This window comes from Eurosta solidaginis, chromosome 1 (assembly GCF_040869045.1).
Source record: "Eurosta solidaginis isolate ZX-2024a chromosome 1, ASM4086904v1, whole genome shotgun sequence".
Lineage (NCBI taxonomy): Eukaryota > Metazoa > Arthropoda > Insecta > Diptera > Tephritidae > Eurosta > Eurosta solidaginis.
The window spans coordinates 373,824,075-373,845,382 of NC_090319.1; the positions used below are offsets into that span (position 1 = coordinate 373,824,075).

Sequence of the window (21,308 nt, forward strand, 5' to 3'; positions counted from 1 at the left end):
TATGACACTCTAGACCCCATCTTCCATATAAAGCAAGCATATTTTAGCTTAGAACGAACGAATGAGCGACGTGAATCATAATTCAAGATTTTAAGTCAGAATATAATCTGTATATATATAAAAATAAGATTCTGTGTGTGTGTTCCCTATGAAAACATATTTTCCACACTTCAATCATCACCAACTTTTGGCTATAGGTTACTTCTATCAAGACGAAGATTTTTCATATTTCAGAACTAAGAATTTTAAATTAAAATTTTTTTTTTTCAATTTCACGTGCGTACTGGGTGGTGCGACAAATTTTTGTATGTCAGCAAAAGTTACTCATACGTCATGTACGCACTTAAGTGCAGAGCTTTTGTTTGGTCATAGCATTGAATTCATAAAAAGTTAAAGCGATTGCATTGAGCGATTTTAAAGTTTTTATTAAATTAAAGCATTCCATTGTAAAAATAGCTATCTATATGAGATTATGGACAAAAATTGTGCAGCTAAAATATTTTGATTAAGCTATGAGACTTTGAGTATGAATTGTGTGTGACAAAATAAAATTTGAAAAATAAAGCAAAGAATGATAAATTATAGGAATGAGGGATCTAAGAAAAAAGAAGGAGAGAGGTAGAGGGTGTAAAACAAATTGGGGATACATTTTGAAGAATATCAATAAAATCGTATATACTGATTGCTTGACTTGGAGTAACGGGAAGGAATGCGTTAAAACACACCTTCCCATTTAGATTAGTATCAGAGCACCCTGAGCATCGGCGGGTATTCTATTACTATAAGCCGGTGTTAAGCTCATGAATTCTTAAATATTTAGTAAACGTTTGACATCGCAGGCGGGGATGATGGACTTAACTGTACCAGATACCAGATAGGAAATATGCACTTAATTGTACTAGTAAAGTATAAAAGTTGGATATAGGTTAACTTATATTTCGACTAAAATCGGTTCACTACCAGTTAGACGACAAGTAGTATAAAAATAAACACAACTACAAAATTAGTTATGTAGATATTTTCAAAGAAAATATACAGATAATAGTGCACGTTAATTAATTGGTAACCGATTGATTAGTGAGCTCGTACTTAGTATCATTTCCTACTGGGAAATAATATATATTACTTTCTATTTCTTACTTATGTATGTATTTGCATAATACAAATCCGTGAAAATATAAACATGTGTCCTTGCTTCATTCCTCATCGCAATGCTAATTTAAGATTATGTGCACATGAGTAACTACACTAAAGGGTATTTACCCTGACATATTCATAGACGGAGGCTCTTTTGTATGTGTAAATACATACCCAACAAAAATTGGCATAAGCGGTTGTAAGCAGTAAGGAATACAAGTGTCACTGCTGAAAGATAAGCCGTGTATTAAGGTAAATATAGTATATCATACATCATCATCATTAAATGACCCTTAACCACCAACGCTATTTTGGCCATTTCGTAAAAAGTCATGCCAGCTATCCCTGTTGCGCGACAGCTGGCGCCAAGTCTTCCTCCACATGTCTCTTCCAACTAAGTGGGGACGTCCCCTTCCTCTGCTTCTAAATTGCGGTGTCGACTGAAATACTTTTTTAGCCGTAACGTCTTCATCCATTTGCAAAACATGACATAGCCAGCGAAGCCTTTGTGTTTTAGACGCTACTCTATCGTCATGTCTACGTAAAGCTCACATATCTAATCATTATACCTTCCACGATATTCGCCATGGATATATGGTACAGGACAATAAATCTTCCAGAGAATTTTTCGATACCGTTGTATAGGTTTAAGATATTTTAATAAAAAATGTTACAGTGAATTAAAAGAAATTGAAATGGCTGGCTAAAATTTAATCGGTTGGGGAGGGGGAAGATGGCACTAGGGTAGGTAAAAGGAGTCAGACGGAGCAGAAGGAAAAGGGGACCAGCTTAAAGCCGAAATAAGCGAGCGGTCCAAGGTAGGGTGGATTTCCTACGAGGTGTGTGCATCTCTACAAGAAGAGGAGGTGATTGTAACATCCGCCCCGCATCAAGGTGGACAAGGGTTAAGGGCCGCGACCCCTCACACTGAGCTAGCTGGGGACAATCCACCTTGATTGCGCAAAGGGGCGGATCCACACTAGGTGTACGTTACAATAATTATTCAACACCGTACATGATTCCGAGCCATACACCAGGACAGGTGTGATGAGTAGAGCATTTAGTCGGAAGAGAACTTAACTTTTCAATTGACTCAGTCCAAAGTAGCACTTGTTGGCAAGAGTTATTCTCCGTTTGATTTGACAGTACATCAGACCCCTCACAACAATAACGCCTTAATTTACGCTTATTTAAGCTAAGATGAATAAAAATAAAAAATTAAATGTTGACCAAACTTAGGCGGAGTACAGGACGAATAAAACCTAATTATAGTCGATAAATTTTCGTTATATTTTTAAGGAATCTAGATTTGTCCTTTCAATGAACCCGCTGTCTGGCAAAGCTCTATTTCAAATTTTTGTTATACTGCCTTTTTATATTTCCTACAAATTTTCACACGGCTTTGAAATAAGCGATTATAAAAATCAATAAAGGAATTTAAAGTCAAATGGTATCTTATTATAAAACCTACGCATTTTGTATGTACAACTGACTTACATATAATTAGGTTAAAATATGGCATACTATCCTACCTGAGCCCGTATTACGTTATACAATCAGTAACTGAAAACCATTTTCACTCAAATGATAACTGCAACTTCCAAAATGTTTCTAAAAATTACACAAAGTTGTGGACTTAACGAGTACTATTGTTGTTGTTGCTGTAGCGATAACGACACTCCCCGAAGGCCTTGGGGAGTGTTATCGATGTTGATGGTCCTTTGCCGGATGCAGGCAAAATGAGTTCTTTATATTATTAATTAAAAAATGAGTTTCGATCACGGATCCTAAAACTTCAGACGGGAAATGGATTATAAACCTCAGGTTATTGTAGTCAATGTATTGTCTAGTTATACGCCTTATGTAAGTCTGATTTGTAGTGAGTTATAAGCCTTATCTAAAATGTCGTTATATATGACCCTGACCAAGTTGACATAGTCATAATGCCTTCGTCATAGCCATATTTTTACTTAACCATATCTTTTGGCATCGGTTATTGGTGCCTTAACATAAAAATGTGATAATTGCATAAGAAAGTAGAAAATGCATAAAATGAATAACAAGTTGCACAATTAATAAGTCACTTAGTGAAAATATGCCCAACACAAAAAATACAATGTTTAAAAAGTTAACAAATTTAACAAATCAAATGTATATAGGTTATGCATATGGCAAAAACAAAAAACCAACCGGTTTGCTATGTTAAGGTTATGGCTGTGGCATTGAGGTATAGAACCATTGATCATTTCCTTTAATATCCATTGGGTTGTTTCGATAAGCTGTTTTATATGGATATGGTAAGTTTGTCAGACCTTATAGCAAGTAATATATTATAATAAAGCTTTATGTAAGCTTTATTTTATTTGGTCCATAAGATTTATAATAAGATTGTTATATTCGGCCTAATGGCATATGTGGGCGGATATCCGCGAGCTCTCAGTTTTACTTACCCAAAGTTTTGGAAAAAAATATTCGATTTTCAAATATTTTTCTATGAGATTTTATAGCGAAGAAACATTCCCCAAGTGGACGAGCTACAGCTATTAATTTCTGTTCTTGATACTGAAACCTGCCACGGTTGTGATATTACACGCGTGGCACGGTTGTGACGCATGATTTTCCGTAAAATTTTAAGGTTATGTCAGCAAACTTTAAAAAAAATGGTACAACTTAAAACTACAAAGAAACAAGTCCCACGGTTGTGACATGATTTTTTGATACGTAACATTTTTCCAGTTCTTCAGTGTTTAAAAATGGATATTAGTTATTTTAAGACTGCAAACATTAACATGGAAATAAGCGAAGACACTTGGTGATCAAACTTCACACTCAGATGTCACAAGCCATTGTGCAATAAAGCAGTACCAACCTAACGATTTGAATAACATTTTTTACTCAAAAACTCATGGACACTTTTCAAAATCAAATTACAAAGCGAAAACAGAAATGTTATGATTAAAACAACATTTTAATATTGCAGATTAAGTCAAATATTTAATATAATGACAGTTTATTACTCGTGTAATTAAAGATTAAAAAAGTTACCACCTAAAATGTTATGAAATGTGTGGTTGTGGACTTGCCACGGTTGTGACATTTGAAGGGTATTATGAACTATAACTTCACAAAACTGATGACCAGACAGTAAAATTCAACATGAAGCTTTAAAATAAACATAATTTTAACTTAACTATATAATTTAATTCATAGAAAATGCTTTAATATATTTCAAATTTCGAAAAGACATATAACTGTAAGCTCGCGGAGACTCACCCATGTCTAATAACTCCTTATGTAAGCCTTATTAATGTATATACATATAAGCCATAGGTATAACGTTATCTTTTAGATAAATTTATCATCTGGTGGCATACATTTAATGCACCATACAACAAATATGCCTTATAGAACTATGATCTGTTACCATAATACTTTTGGGCAAAAGATATAAGCCTTATTTCTAGGTTCGAATATTTTGGTGCCTATGTACTTATGTATATATGTGTTGCTAAGCCATTGAATATGCTTTTGTCATTTATCTTATATAATCTAGATGAATTGGATTATTATTATGTGAATAGCGAAAGTACACAGCTGTGGGCTCATTCATACTATTTCGTTTGTGCCGACACCGAAATTTTCACCGCAAAGCTTTTCATTGCAGAAATGCTCTCGGAGTATTTGTCAAACTACTGCTTAGGGACAATACCGCTTAAAAAACTTTTTTCTAGTCTAAACTTCTCTCTAAAATATTTCGATATTTCTTCCCCCGAGACTTGAACCCAAGACCCTCCGACAACCACACCACAACCGTGGCTCCAAAAGTGTAATGTTGATGCATATATTATTATTATTATCCTAATAACTAATATTTAAACAGCACTTTCGTAGAATGTATCTGTGTTCAATTATCAGATGAAAATTTGGGCGACATAAGACTTTACTCAGACTATTTGTGGTACTGTATGCGAAGCTATTATACACTGAGGATACAAATAAATGTTTTAGCTATGGGGTATATTAAATCAAACACACATACAACGCGAGAAAATTCATTTTACATGTTACTTCGAGCGTTAATTCACATACATACATAACAATTGAATCAACAAATTTTTATTTTTAAGGGGGAATACCACTCAAATACTTATAGTCAAACTTTGATTTGGCTTATCTTTACCTCACAATACGCATACACGTCTCTGGTATTTTTCTGTTATCTCTCCCTTCCCTGCTTTGTATATTAATACTTCGTCTTTTTCTAATACGGTCTTCTTCGCTTCTTCTGCCTCTCCCTCCATCATCTCTTGCTTTAACTTCCGATCTATAACTGATAAATAAAGGCGCAATTATTTTGTACAACAACTCCTTATTCCCCACAACAATGGTAGAAGAATCTCATACTTCAAAGTATAAACTTATTTCACTTGCAACGTGTTCAAATCAACTGACTAATCATCTCTTAGCCTGAAAATTGTACGATAGGTACAAACTAAATTTCAATAAAATCCTTTAGTTTGCTTCGGAGTCCATAGAAGACAGCGATGGTATTGTGAGCAGCATAAGGCTTTTCTCTTCGGAAACTTTGGCTTAAACATATTAAAGAATTTTCTGCACACCCTCTTTCTCCCTACATCTCCAACGCTACGAGCGACCCCCCTTCAAACTTGCTCTCCGTCTTTTCCAACCAACGTATTCTCTTTAGTTTCCAGTTCCTCCTTTACATTCACTACCACTTTCAGTCCTCACTTTAATTAAACCCACAAAATGTACTTTCAGATCCATGGAGAGCCACGGATTGAATTCTCCCTCTCATGTTTTTTTTTCATTTCCTCTGGTTCTTCCCTTGTCTATATCTTTAACCAAAGAGGATAAATACAATAAGAGCCGTCACTCGTTATTTTGTGGCGAGTATTTCGCTGGAAATTGAAAACATTGATGCCGAATATTTTCTGAGAGGGACATTTTTAATTGTCTCGCATTTATCCATGCCGTGTCGGCCCCTTGTGCAACTGTGATTTTTGGAAAGAGAATTAAGTAAGTTAATTAAATACAGTCGGAAGAACAAACACAAATACCCACGAAAATGTATAGAAGACATTTATAAACATCTCGCCCAAAAAAAAAGTAGCGACTACCTCTCAGTATAAATCGAGTAAATGCCTAAAAAATAACGAGTGACGGCTCTTATTGTATTTATCCTCTTTGCTTTAACGGCCTCGTCAATTTATTACTAAACTTCTGTTTCTTCTACATTTGGTTTTTGCCTCCACTTTTCCGTCCTCTTTCTTTTCGTTTTCATTTTTCTTTCTATCCTCCTTGATATCGCTAACAGGCTTCCTGTCCCAAGCCGTTCTAAATCTTGTTCTTCCGTTCAGCTTCCACTGCCTCCCCCCCCCCCTCCCCCCCCCACCAAAACGTAACTCTTCTTTTCGATTGATCTTCCATTCCCTCAAACCGTTGCGTTCCAGTATACTTTCTCTTTATCCGTCTACCCCTCTCCTTTTTTCACAGTTGCATACACCAAAGAGTCATTTTGTCTTCTATAGCTGTCCTTTCCTGCGAAACTGGCATCTGATATGCTCAAAAGAGCTTCGTAGAGCTTAGGGGGTTTCTTCGGCGATCACATACATGTCGAGTGAGCGTAGCGTTTGAGATTCAGCAACGCTCTAACGTATCATGTGTGAATTCTATGCTCAAAATACCCTGCAAAAAATAGTGCGAATAATCCCTAAAGAGAGCGGACCATATGTTCCATTATCGTCGACCTATATCTCTTGGAATGACTTGGGAACTTAATAATTTTTTTAATATTGCGTTTAAAATGTACATAACCTCGAACCATAGGAAAACTAACACTTTTTGATGAGAAAGTAGATTAGTCTTCAATCGCTCCCATATGGGTACAAAGGGGATTGGTCCTATCGATCCCTTTCGGGTATAAATGGGTACAATTAGTCTCTTCATAGGACATGCTCAAAAAAAAAGGGAACAGTTTAACTAAAACAAAGAGATCAAAATTGGCATTGGTCGCATACTCCTTTGCGTCTCATCCCGGATTCATCCTGCACTAATCGCTTGTTTTGCAGGGTAGTTTCGCCATTCTCCTTATACATACATACTACTATAAAAATGTGGCGTTTGTGTCTAAATCTCTGCTCGTTTTATTTTTATAAACTTTATTGTATCATATATGTCTATATACTCATTCACATTTGTGTGTTTGTATGTATTTGCTAAGTTAAGCCATATCTTACCTGATATCTGTCAAACGCGATTGCCGTTATCGAAATCGTTGACACGAATATGCTCACCGCTTGCAACATAGCAACCAATTTACACAGGAACTCAAACTTTCCGAATTGCCAGTACTTTGAGAGGATTTCCACTAAAGTTAATGGCATAGTTATTAAGCACAACAATAAATCTGAAATTTGTAGAATGACATATGATGTTAAAACAAGTAGAATAAGTGGTGTCATATATATGTATATCTAAGCTCTGATGTTATCAGTAAATTTATAAGTAAGTTCAATTGACTCGCAATAGGTATTCCCTCAAAATTCAGCCAATGAGCTTTCCGCATCAGCAACTCGAAGCATGTATGCAGCTAACTATTTAATCAGGGGTGGGCGGAATCACCTATAAAGTTCAATGTGGCTATAGAGAATCATTTACCGTATCTCGTACGTATCTTTATTCGGTAAAAGACCAATAATACTTCGGGGAGTTTCTTATTTGCTACAAGGAAACCAATAACGAGTTAATCTCCCTTAGAAAGATATTCATTTGGTATATCCGAAGTGACTTCTCCAGAGTTCACAACACCTGATGTAGTGCAATCTCTGTAGAATTCCGCCTCCAATACGCATGTTGCGCGGTAGAGAGGGTGAAAGAGAAGATAAATATTTCTAGGTTTGTAATCCTTAGCGAACTCATGTACCCTTCTGTCCAACTTTAAGATGCAAGCCAACCTTATTTTCCTGTGGCTGACCGAATTTTTTGTGAAGATTTCTTTTAGTTCCTTAATCAAAGCTTTTAAGGAGAGAGGTTATTTATTGCCTACATACTTTCTATTCAGCTAATATCTTTTCAATCAGTCCGTTATATGCTTCCTGATGTGCCGCTCCTGCTATTATCGCTGCCTTTGTGGTTTCTTGCGTAAAGTCAGTATTTAAATGGCTGTCAAGGTCCCCGCGGCTGATCCTCCCTATACTCCATCAATATATTTCGCAAAGGTCTTATTACAATGTTTTTTGGCAAGAATATTACCATCTATTAAGGTTTCAAAATGTGTACGCCAATTCTATATGTTGATAAAATAGGAACAACGAATATTGTTCCAGATCGTAGTCCAGCCGACACCAGTATTTGCCAGCAGAGGTTGGGAGAAACCGCCGCTGCGTTGGAAAAGACAAGTGAAGGAAAACTTGATCTCACACGTAGCTCCCAATTAGCATCAGTAATCGCAAATCAGAGACTTATTCGGCGTAACTTTGGCCGTAACGAAATGGGCTGAGCGGAAAAAACTCAAATTCATCATCATTAATTGGCGCTTCACCGCCTAAGCAATTTTGGCCATTTCGTAACAAGTCAAGCTATCTTAGTTTCGCGATAGCTGCCGCCAATTAGGAGCACCAAAGGAAGTCAGTATTCCTCCATCTACCTCTCCCAACTCAGCGGAGGTGTCCCCTTCCCCTACTTCAAAACTGCGGTATCGAGTGTTGTACTTTATTGGCCGGAGCTTCTTCGCTCATTCGCATAACATGACCTAACCAACGAAGCCTTTGCGTTTTTATTGCTGCACAAACTTACGGACGCACATATACGAAATGCATTTACACTAATTACTAAGTTGAGTTTGCGTTCAAAACTTTTTGATTAAAAAATGGAGCAATAGATGAAACTTTTCTTTTTCTGACGTATTCGCAGACTGTCGAAATATGTGCCCTGGTCTATGAAAGGGTGGCTTAAAACTCAAAAAAGAAATTGTGAGAAACAGGTGTTAACAGCTGTTTTCTTGCGAGAAGCAGCTGTAAACAACTGTTTTTTTTTAGTCATAAGCCACCTTTTCATAGACCGGGTCACATATATTTGTATTTAATTGAACTGGACGGTTAATTACAAACTAAAAGTGTCCACACTGTGCCTATTAGTATTGTGTCGTGATAAATTTCCTTAGGTGAATAAGGGTTCCGATCAGATAGTTATTGACGTGGTTGTTTGCTACTCAGCTTTTCCACCCGAATTGTCAATCTCACCTACACGAGGCGCATCATTTTTCAAATCTGAATGTATATGTACACATATTTAACAGGCGATGCTCTGGCGAATGCAAGCTCCTTACGGAAATAGGGGGATGACCTAGACGGTTCTACGTGTTCTAAGGATAGTCGGAACAGCTTCTGAAACGTGCATTATTTGATATGAATGAATAACGTTATCTTTTTTTAACATCATGCCTGATGCCATAATCCTTTTGGTCATATGAAATAAGCCTTATATAGTGCTCAATTTTTGTGCTGGGTATACACAAGCATATTGGCGTTTGTGCTTTGATATTCAGATCAGACAGTTGCTAATGATCTAAAATTTTTGAAAGTATAGCTTAAAATCCACATTAAAAGAAAAGTGAAAATGCGAGATATGTCCAAGTCAAATTTCAAATCAAGTCTACAAGAGGTTAGACACCAGAAATAAGATAAACTCTATAGATGGGTTTTTAAATGCAATTTGATTATTCTATTTGAAACCGAATGTTCATTTTTCACGTCTCTTGCCGTTATGAAATTATATTGGCCATTCGCGGCCGCTGTGGTGTGGTGGTAGCGTTCCCCACCTACCACACCGAAGAACATGGGTTCAACTCCTGGTCAAAGCAACATCGAAAATTTTGAAAAAAAAGTGTTTTCTATTAAAAAAAAAAAAAAAACTATTCTGAGCGGGGTTCCCCACGGCAGTGATTTGGTCTGATTTGGTAAGTACTTATAGTGTATTTCTAATTGAAAATTTATCTACCTTGCAGAAATTTTTTCTTGAGCATTTACTGTAAGTGTAGATACTAAACTAAAACAAAACGTTACGAAATCTCTTTCGATAACTTATATGCATTTTTTAAATTATGTTTTTCTATTCAGTCTCAAAGCGCGTAATTTAGACTAGGACTACTAACCTCTCCAATAGACATCTCCGAAAATATAGCCAGTGGCCTCTAGTCAATGTACGGCATAAAATCGTTGAGACGGAAAACTTAGTTGCAGTAAAAATGCAAAAAATCAACTTCATTATTGGAATAACTAATAAAACTAACTGCTATTAATTAGATTACGTTACATTTTATGTGTCTGTAACGAGCAGAGCACAAAATGGTATACTCTTGAATTTATCGAGAAAAGTAATGCAAAATTCGGAAAACTTTGCAGGATATAAAAAAAAAGCGTTTTGATTCTTTCCGAAAAGATTGAAGTTTGCAGGAAACTTTTTAATACACTTTACTGTTGAAGCACAATCCCCGTTTGAACATGAAAGTGTCGACAATCGCTGTACATTTTCTCTTCTGAATGCAGCAAGTCTTGCGTGATACCGTAAGGCATTCTGGACAACGTTAAGTTCTATTAGAAAGATTAGTTTATAAATAAAAGACAATTCTGAGTACTTAAAAAAATTTAACTTTGGTAACTTTGATTAAAAATAAAGTGGAATCGATAAATTCGCGAAAAAGTGTGCACGACAAATTATATTTTTCTTTTCAATCGTAATATTTTTTGATGAGTTTATTGTATAAAAAAACATGTAGGAAGACTAAGTCCGGGTGTAACCGAACATTACATACTCAGCTGAGAGCTTTGGAGACAAAATAAGGGAAAATGACCATTTAGCAAAATGAACCTAGGATAACCCTGGAATGTATTTGTATGACATGGGTTTCAAATGGAAGGTATTAAAGAGTACTTTAAAAGGAAGTTGGCCATAGTTCTATAGGTGGACGCCTTTTCGATAAATCGCCATAAAGGTGGACTAGGGGTGACTAGAATGCGTTTGTGTGATATGGGTATCAAATGAAAGGTGTTAATGCTTATTTAAAACGTAGTGGGCCTTAGTTCTATAGGTGGTTCGAGATATAGCCATAAGGTGGATCAGGGGTGACTCTAGAATGTGTTTGTAGGATATGGGTTATCAAATTAAAGGTATTAATGAGGTTTTTAAAAGGGAGTAGCCCTTAGTTGTATATGTGAAGGCGCTTTCGAGATATCCACCAAAATGTGAACCAGGGTGACCCAGAACATCAGGCCTGGCGAGAGGGGGGGGGGGGGGGGGGGGGTGAATTTCAAAAGCAACGAATATTGATAATGAGTTTTTGCCTGGGCCTGAGGAGACAACAAACACATCAAACAAAAATGCGTTTCTCAGGGGGCCCGCGATTTAGAGGTGCTAACACATTTTTTTAATTCTGGAGAGTCTTTAGTTGTTCCATGTGCAAATTTTAAGCCGAATTTCAAATGCAATGCATATTTATAATGATTTTTTGCCTGGGTGTGAGGAGACAATAAATACATCAAACAAAAATGTATGCTTACATGAATCCGAAATCGTAAAATTTTCGTGGTGACATTGATGAAGGTTCATCTTCAAAAAGTTTTCGAATAACACCACCAACTCTGTATCAAAGTCCAGATTATTTAAACGACTTCGACATCGGTACCGTGAATAATGAGTTTTTACGATCTGAAGAAGTCAACGAAATAGTTCGTCGAGGTCATAAAAAGTGTCCTGTTATTTTTCCACGTGATTGTCATGAAGAGGCATTTCCTACCTCGTTGTTAAACAGAATCTTGCCAAATGCAGAGCAAATGGAGTGTGACTGGTTAGCAATGCAATGCTTTTTATTGCCTACCATGTCGTCTGCTAAGCACCAATACTTTAAATAGACCTAAAATTTGTTCTGCGGATATTCGAAATTCCAGGTATGGGAAGAAGCTATACGATAAACTGCCATCACACGAAAATACTCAAGATCACACTAAATGTTATATTCGATGGCGATCTTTACAAAATCTAATTCAAAAGGAGGCTACAATTGATACACTCATCAATCAGCAGCTAATCGCTGAAACTAAAAAGTGGAAAGAAATTTTATATAGAATTTTGGACACTATTTTATTTTTGGGTGAAAGAGGCCTAGCTTTCAAAGGCGAAAGTATATATCTTGGTGAACGAAACGATGCACAGTTTTTGGGCATCTAAGGTCTCTTAAGCCAATATGATCCGATATTTAGAGATCACTTGGAGAAAGTTAGGTATTCACAACAGCAGCACAAACGTTTACAAGTTCACTATCTTTCTCCAGACATTCAGAACGAGTTTATAGAAATTTGTGCAAAGCACGTGAGGGAAACTATATTAGATCAAGGCAAGAAAGCCAAGTATTTTGTTATTATTGTTGATGCTATGCCTGATGCTATTCACTTTGACTACGTTCATTTTGCGCTAACTCCATTTCAGTTCGAAAGCAACAAATTTTACAATTCAAGAACGATTTTTAGCTTTCGTGAATTGTAACCAAAAAGGGGTCAGAAAATCGCTGATCTAATTTGCCATACTTTATTGAAGATTGTCGTGCGCAAGGCTACGACAACGGCGCCAATATGAAAAGAGCTCACAACGGAGCACTACGTCACATTCTCGACAAAAACTCGAATGCTGATTACTCACCTTGTGCAACCCACAGTCTCAATTTATGTGGTGTTGATGCTGCAGAATATTGTACGGCTGCAATTACTTTCTTCGGAGTTGTACAAGCAGCAGTCCACAACGATGGGACATCCTCAGAAAAAAATGCACCGAGTTCTCTTCATAGTCTTTAAGGCAAAAGCCAAATTTGACTGCGCAAGCATACGGAGATGTTCCCGGCATTCTCAAGTACATTAACAAGTTTGAATGTATCTTGCTGTCCTTAATTTTTATCCAAATACTGACTACCATTAATGAAAGAAAGGTGGTCCTCCAAGCGAGGGCCCCACCACTGATGTCGAGCTCCGACATCTAGATGTCTTATTAGCTGATTTAAAGTTGACCAGGAACCAATGGGAAAAAATTTTAAACAAATGCAAAACAGTTGCTATTCAATTGAAATTCTCGCCAAAGTTTCCAGACATTCGAAAGAGAAACCCCAAAAGACGTTCTGAACATAATTTAAATAAGATGATTACGGATGATTCCGAGTCTGATTTTAAAAACAATACATTCCATAATTTCCATAATTCCAGCAAAATTTGTCGAAAAATATAAGTCGGACATTTTTCAAAGCTTAAAATGCGAAATAATTCACTTGAAACACATTTACGAAGCAAATTTTGCTAAAGGTCTGTCACCATTGGCATTGCTAAATGCCATCTACATATGTTCAAAATCTGTATACGATTTTCCCCAACATTTGTGTTGCTTTACGTATCTTTTGCGCTATACCTGTCACTGTAGCTAGTGCAGAACGTTCCTTCCTTCCTGCTGGCCTAAACAAGCGTTCTTTCAAGAATCAAAAACTTTCATAGATCGTGTTCATCTCAAGAGCGAGTTTCAGGACTTGCCATGCTTTGTGTTGAATCCGTTTTGGCATGATAGTTAAATTTTGATATTATTATAAAAATTTTGCAGCGAAAGAAGCAAGAAAAGCCACTCTTTGATATCCCAACTTTCTCTATTGAATAATTAAAATTTATAATCATAATTAAATTTATCAGAATTGTTACCAAATTACTATAAAATATTATTTGAAACAATATGTGGCTGTTAAAAGAGAATTTTATTTCTACGTTACAATAAAATAGTATAAATCAGGGACGGAAATTAATAATTATTTTTTTTTTTTCGGAGTCGAAAAAGTCCTAGGTGAAAATGTTTGAGTTCCCAGGTATCCCTATAGCAATATCATGTCGAATCATACATCCTTTTTATTTTTCGAACTTTTTCCACAAAAGTCCACATATAAAAGTAAAATCTGTATTTTTATTTTTTAAGTCCGATAGAACTAGTAAAACTCGGACTTTTAAAAATAAAAGTTCCGAAATAAAAGTTAAATCAAGAATTTTATTTTTTAAAGCCGAAATAAAAGTCCCGCTTGATAACAAAGAAACGGCTTATCCGAATTAAAAAAATTGGGTACCAATCGATTCTCCTATATGCCTAAAATTTAAAATCGTATGGACTTTTGAAAATTTCTGTTAATAATACTAGAAATTTATCATAAACCAACTAGATCGAAAATCTCGTAGTATAAATGGTGAACTTGCAGTGGATTTTTGCAATAAATTTCGTTCCAATGAAAATTGGTAAACCGCATTCTGCTATGATAGCAAAGCTTTCCAAAAAAGAAATGGTTGTAATCGGTAAGTAGCCACGCCTCTTTCTGTATATAGAAATTTCCGCACAGAACATGCAGTGTTTGAGTATCTAAAGAAGCCACGTTATTTAAATTTGGCACGTAAATTACTGACATTGCATGTAGTTGATCCACATAATTTTTGTTGGGCAATGAGCGTGGCACCAACTACTTTCCAAATAAGATTTCTTGGATTTTCAAGTGCGATAACTCGTACGTACTTTGAGCAATATTTTTGCAAATTGGTAAGCGAACTGCATATTTGTATTTGTACATGCCGACGGAAAAAGTTTTAAAATCGAATTAAAGTCACACCCACTTGTATATAAAAATATAAAACTGGCTACTTGAATTCATTGCTAAGTACGTGAATATGTCGGAGTTATTTCGGGACTATTGCGCGATCATTTGGGGATCCTTCCGGTATCATTCCTGGATGACTTTCGGGATCCCGTCAGGGTCATTTCGGGACTATTTTGATATCATTTTGGGACCCTTCCGGAATCATTTAAGGACTCTTCGGAACCGGTAGTTCAGCACACATGATTTTTTAAATTATTTGCTTTTAAGGCCATGGATTCGCTGCAAATTAGTCGTAATTAAAGTTCGGTATGTTTTATTTTTAATATCTAACACAGCTTTTTCGTTCTATTTTTGATTATTTTAAATGAATCCTGTAACGAACTACTATAGCTATAACTACACTTTTTGTAATATTTTAACCAGCTAAACACACGAAAAAGCAACATTATTTTCATCTAAAAAATTTTCTTTGGTTTTAGCTAATTGTAGTTTTACTCCTTTGTTCTATGAATAGTAATTCCTTCACCCCTGTCATATCAATTAATTTAACTTAAAAACAAAATTTTAACTTCTTGGTTAATTATTGCGTTCAAGGCCGCAGAGAAAAATAAAACACCATATATTTTGTGGTATTATAATTTATATAATTGGTCGATATTTCGGTTTCAGTCTGAAACCATCCTCAGGACTAGAAAAACACAAAATTACGAATAACAAACATTAGACATTTGCAGCAAATCCATGGCCATAAAAGCTCATAATTAACAAAATCATGTGTGCTGAACTACCGGTTTCGAAAAGTCCTTAAATGATTCCGGAAGGGTCCCAAAATGATATCAAAATAGTCCCGAAATGATCGCGACCGGACAAATCCCGAAAACTATCCAGAAATTATTCCGGAAGGGCCCCAAAATCTTCCCCAAATAGCCACGGAAACGTACCCGAAATTACCCTAACGGGATCCCGAAAACCATCCAGAAATTATACCGGAAGAGTCCCCAAATGATACCGAAATAAACCCGACGCGATACCGAAAACCATCCATAAATGATCCCGGAATACTCCCGAAAAGGCCCCGAAATAATCCTCATGGAATCCCGGACGGATCCCGAAAACTATCCAGAAATGATGCCGGAAAGATCCCCAAATGATCCCGAAAAAGTCCCGAAATGGCCCTGACGGGATCCCGAAAGTCATCGAATGATACCGGAAGGATCTCTAAATGATCCCGCAATAGTCCCGAAATGACTCCGACATATTCACGTAGTATTATGAACAGAAATTTTCAAAAGTCCATAAGATTTTAAATTTTAGGCATATAGGAGAATCGATTGGTACCAAATTTTTTTAATTCGGATAAACCGTTTCTTTGTTATCAAGCGGGACTTTTATTTCGGCTTTAAAAAATAAAAGTCTTGATTTAACTTTTATTTCGGGACTTCTATTTTTAAAAGTCCGAGTTTAACTAGTTCTATCGGACTTAAAAAATAAAAATCCGAAAATAATTTTTATCTTGATCCAAATATATTTAAAGTCCAAAATTAATAGTTTTGCAAGGACATATATTATAAAAGGAATAGCAGTTTCAGCCCATGGTATAAATAGTAAATGTTGTGTGTTAATTTTATTGTCAGCTCTTAGTCTAAAAATCATTTAGTTGATGTGGCAAACATTTTTTTTTCATGTAATCCATAAATAATGATTCATGAATTAGACGTCATTAATTCAAGTTAATCAAATGTATTAGTGGATTTTTTATAGGGGGCCCGTAAATTGTTTAGCCCCGGGCCCGGATTTTCTCTCTACGGCCCTGCAGAACATCATCTGTCGGGTACCGCTAATTTATTTATATATGTAATACCACGAACAGTATTCCTGCCAAAATTCCAAGGGCTTTTGATTTCGCCCTGCAGAACTTTTGTCATATTCTTCTACTTAATGTGGTAGGTGTCACACACCTTTTACAAAGTTTTTTCTAAAGTTATATTTTGCGGCAATAAACCAATTCAATTATCATGTTTCACCTCTTTTTTCATATTTGGTACAGAATTATGGCATTTTTTCATTTTTCGGTCATTTTGTATACCAAGGTAAAGTGAGTTCAGATAAGTACGTCAACTATGTTTAGTAAATATATATCGATTTTTGCTCAAGTTATCGTGTTAACGGCCGAGCGGAAGGACAGACGGACGACTGTGTATAAAAACTGGGTGTGGCTTCAACCGATTTCGCCCATTTTCACAGAAAACAGTTAACGTCATATAATCTATGCCCCTACCAAATTTCTCAAGGATTGGTAAATTTTTGTTCGGCTTATCGCATTAAAAGTATTGTAGACGAATTAAATGAAAAAGGGCGGAGCCACGCCCATTTTGAAATTTTCTTTTATTTTTGTATTTTACTGCACCATATCATTACTGGAGTTGAATGTTGACATAATTTACTTATATACTGTAAAGATATTAAATTTTTTGTTAAAATTTGACTTAAAATTTTTTTTTTATATATAGAAGTCTATATCTATCATTAGTTTATGCCGTTACGGGTACCGTTATGGGAACAAAATTTATATACCCTGTGAGCTCTGCTCAGCTGAGTATAAAAAGTCCAGCTAACGAATGCATGACCTCATTTTTTTATACTCAGCGTGCTTTGCACACAGAGTATATTAACTTTGATTGGATAACGGTTGGTTGTACAGGTTGGTTGTACAAGAGATAGATATAGGCTTCCATACATCAAAATCATTCATGTCGAACAAAATTTGATTGAGCCATGTCCGTTCCTCCGTCCGTCTGCCCGTTAACACGATATCTTGAGTAAATATTGAGATATCCTCACCAAATTTAGTACACGAGCTTATCTGGGCCCAGAATAGATTGGTATTGAAAATGAGCGAAATCGGATGATAACCACGCCCACTTTTTCTATATATAACATTTTGGAAAACACAAAAAATCTGATTATTTTGTAAATAATATACCTAGAATGTTGAAATTTGCCGTGTGGACTGATATTGAGACTCTTGATAAAAATTTGAAAAAAAAAAAAATATGTAAAATGGGCGTGGCACCGCTCACTTGTGAAAAATCAATTTTAAAAATATTATTAATCAAAAATCAAAAATCGTTAAACCGATCGTAACAAAATTCGGCAGGGAGGTTGCCTGCCCACTTTTATATAAAAGATTTATAAAAGGGTCGTGGATGAATAAAATAAGGTATATTTTTGAAAAACAGAGCTTTATAACAATGGTATTTCATTTCCCAAGTGGATTTATAACAATAAATTGGAAAAACTTCAAATTTAAAAAAAATGGGCGTGGCACCGCCCCTTTTATGACTAAGCAATTTTCTATGTTTTGGGAACCATAACTCGAGGAAAAATTAACGGATCGTAATAAAATTAGGTACACAAATTTTTCCTATAACAGAAAATATGTTTAGAAAAAATGGACGGAATCGGTTAAGGACCACGGCAACTTAGATATAAAACAAGTTTAAAAGGGTTGTAGACTAGAATAATAAGAGACATTTTTTTTTAACGGGCGGTGCCACATGTTATGTAGAAAAGTAGTTTATCTGAAATGAAATGTACAATTGAAGCTCACGCTGAGTATATAATGTTCGGTTACACCCGATGCACACATTAAACATTATACACTTTATTATTTTGTTTTGTTAAACATACTTTCACCAAATTTTATATTTTATAATTTATTTTATTTATAGGTTTGAACTTCGCTTTGCAAATAGAAGTGAAAATAGTACTCACAAAACTGATTCTCAGTTTTTTCAGTTGCAGCTCAGCTCATTCGCAATTTCTTCTCTCGCATGTAGTTGCCATACTTGATTGTTTCGAACTTGTAGTATAAATGTTTGACATAACATTTTAAATAGAAAACTTGTAAGTTTGGAAATGTAAAGAATCAAAGCGCTAGAAGGTAATTCATCACTGAAGTAACTGTACATGTAATTCGGCAAGTTTAATTTTCGTAACACTTTAAGTTGAAACGATTCCAAAACAACTCAAACTTTTATGTTGTCGGAAACATCAACATTAAAAAGGATGTTTTTAAGCTATTGCATAGATTGACGTCTAAATCAAAAAAAACCGTAACGGATATTTGTCACAAAAGGTTCGGAAAGGTTCGAAAAAGGTTCGGTGTTAGCAACAGGCTAAATACATAAAATTGGATCTCTATCATAAAGATAAAGTTAAAGTTAAAGTTATAGTTAAAGTTAAAGTTAAAGTTAAAGTTAAAGTTGAAGTTAAAGTTAAAGTTAAAGTTAAAGTTAAAGTTAAAGTTAAAGTTAAAGTTAAAGTTAAAGTTAAAGTTAAAGTTAAAGTTAAAGTTAAAGTTAAAGTTAAAGTTAAAGTGAATGTTAAAGTTAAAGTAAAAGTTAAAGTTACAGTTTAAGACAAAACTTGAATTAATATCAAAGAAAACAAAATGTTGCATAAATATTAAAATTGCATAAGTTAATAATATACAATAGCTTTACCGCGGCAGTCCCCGAGTGCCACACGTCTTTTTATACTCAGTTGAGCAGAGCTCACAGAGTATATTAAGTTTGATTGGATAATGGTTGGTTGTACATATATAAAGGAATCGAGATAGATATAGACCTCCATATATCAAAATAATCAGGATCGAAAAAAAATTTGATTGAGACATGTCCGTCCGTCCGTCCGTTAACACGATAACTTGAGTAAATTTTGAGGTATCTTGAAATTTGGTATGTAGGTTCCTGAGCACTCATCTCAGATCACTATTTAAAAAGAACGATATCAGACTATAACCACGCCCACTTTTTCGATATCGAAAATTTCGAAAAACCGAAAAAGTGCGATAATTAATTACAAAAGACAGCTAAAGCGATGAAACTTGGTAGGTGAGTTGAACTTATGGCGCAGAATAGAAAATTAGTAAAATTTTGGACAATGGGCGTGGCACCGCCCACTTTTAAAAGAAGGTAATTTAAAATTTTTCCAAGCTGTAATTTGGCAATCGTTGAAGATATCATGATGAAATTTGGCAGAAACGTTACTCCTATTACTATATGTACGCTTAATATAAATTAGCAAACGGGCAGAAGGACCACGCAAACTTTAAAAAAAAAAAAATTTTTAAGTAAAATTTTAACAAAAAATTTAATATCTTTACAGTATATAAGTAAATTATGTCAACATTCAACTCCAATAATGATATGGTGCAACAAAATATAAAAATAACAGAAAATTTCAAAATGGGCGTGGCTCCGCCCTTTTTCATTTAATTTGTCTAGGATACTTTTAACGCCATAAGTCGAACAAAAATATACCAATCCTTTTGAAATTTGGTAGGGGCATAGATTTTATGACGTTAACTGTTTTCTGTGAAAATGGGCGAAATCGGTTGATGTCACGCCCAGTTTTTATACACAGTCGTCCGTCTGTCCTTCCGCATGGCCTTTAACACGATAACTTGAGCAAAAATCGACATATCTTTACTGAACTTAGTTCACGTGCTTACTTAAACTCACTTTATCTTGGTATGAAAAATGAACGAAATCCGACTATGACCACGCCCACTTTTTCGATATCGAAAATTACGAAAAATGAAAAAATGCCATAATTCTATACCAAATACGAAAAAAGGGATGAAACATGGTAAGGTAATTGGATTGTTTTATTGACGCGAAATATAACTTTAGAAAAAACTTTATAAAATGGTTGTGACACCTACCATATTAAGTAGAAGAAAATGAAATGTTCTGTAGGGCGAAATAAAAAAACCCTTAAATCTTGGCAGGTATTACATATATAAATAAATTAGCGGTATCCAACAGATGATGTTCTGGGTCACCCTGCCCACATTTTGGTCGATATCTGGAAAACGCCTTCACACCACTCCCTTTTAAAACTCTCATTAATACCTTTAATTTGATACCCATATCGTACAAACTCATTCTAGAGTCACCCCTGGTCCACCTTTATGGTGATATCTCGAAAAGGCGAACACCTATAGAACGAAGGCCCACTCCCTTTTAAAAATACTCATTAACACCTTTCATTTGATACCCATATCGTACAAACAAAGTCTAGAGTCACCCCTGGTCCACCTTTATTGCGATATCTCGAAACGGCGTCCACATATGGAACTAAGGATTACTCCCTTTTAAAAATAATCATTAACACCTTTCGTTTGATACCCATATTGTACAAACAAATTCTAGGGTGACCCCTGCTCCACCTTTATGGCGATATCTCGAAACGGCGTCCACCTATGGAACTAAGGATTACTCCCTTTTAAAAATACTCATTAACACCTTTCGTTTGATACCCATATTGTACAAACAAATTCTAGGGTGACCCCTGATCCACCTTTATGGCGATATCTCGAAACGGCGTCCACCTATGGAACTAAGGATTACTCCATTTTAAAATACTCATTAACACCTTTCTTTTGATACCCATATTGTACAAACAAATTCTAGGGTCACCCCTGGTC

General features: G+C 35.4%; 1 protein-coding gene across 2 annotated transcripts in view; it reads right to left on the reverse strand.

Moving 5' to 3' along the window:
* NPFR (Neuropeptide F receptor) overlaps positions 1-21,308 on the reverse strand; it is a 41,504-nt gene that overhangs the window by 2,571 nt on the left and 17,625 nt on the right. For both annotated transcript variants that reach the window (XM_067775289.1, XM_067775280.1), the window contains one exon: positions 7,395-7,564. In XM_067775289.1, coding sequence (XP_067631390.1) covers positions 7,395-7,564 — 170 coding nt within the window. The remainder of the gene's footprint in view (positions 1-7,394; positions 7,565-21,308) is intronic.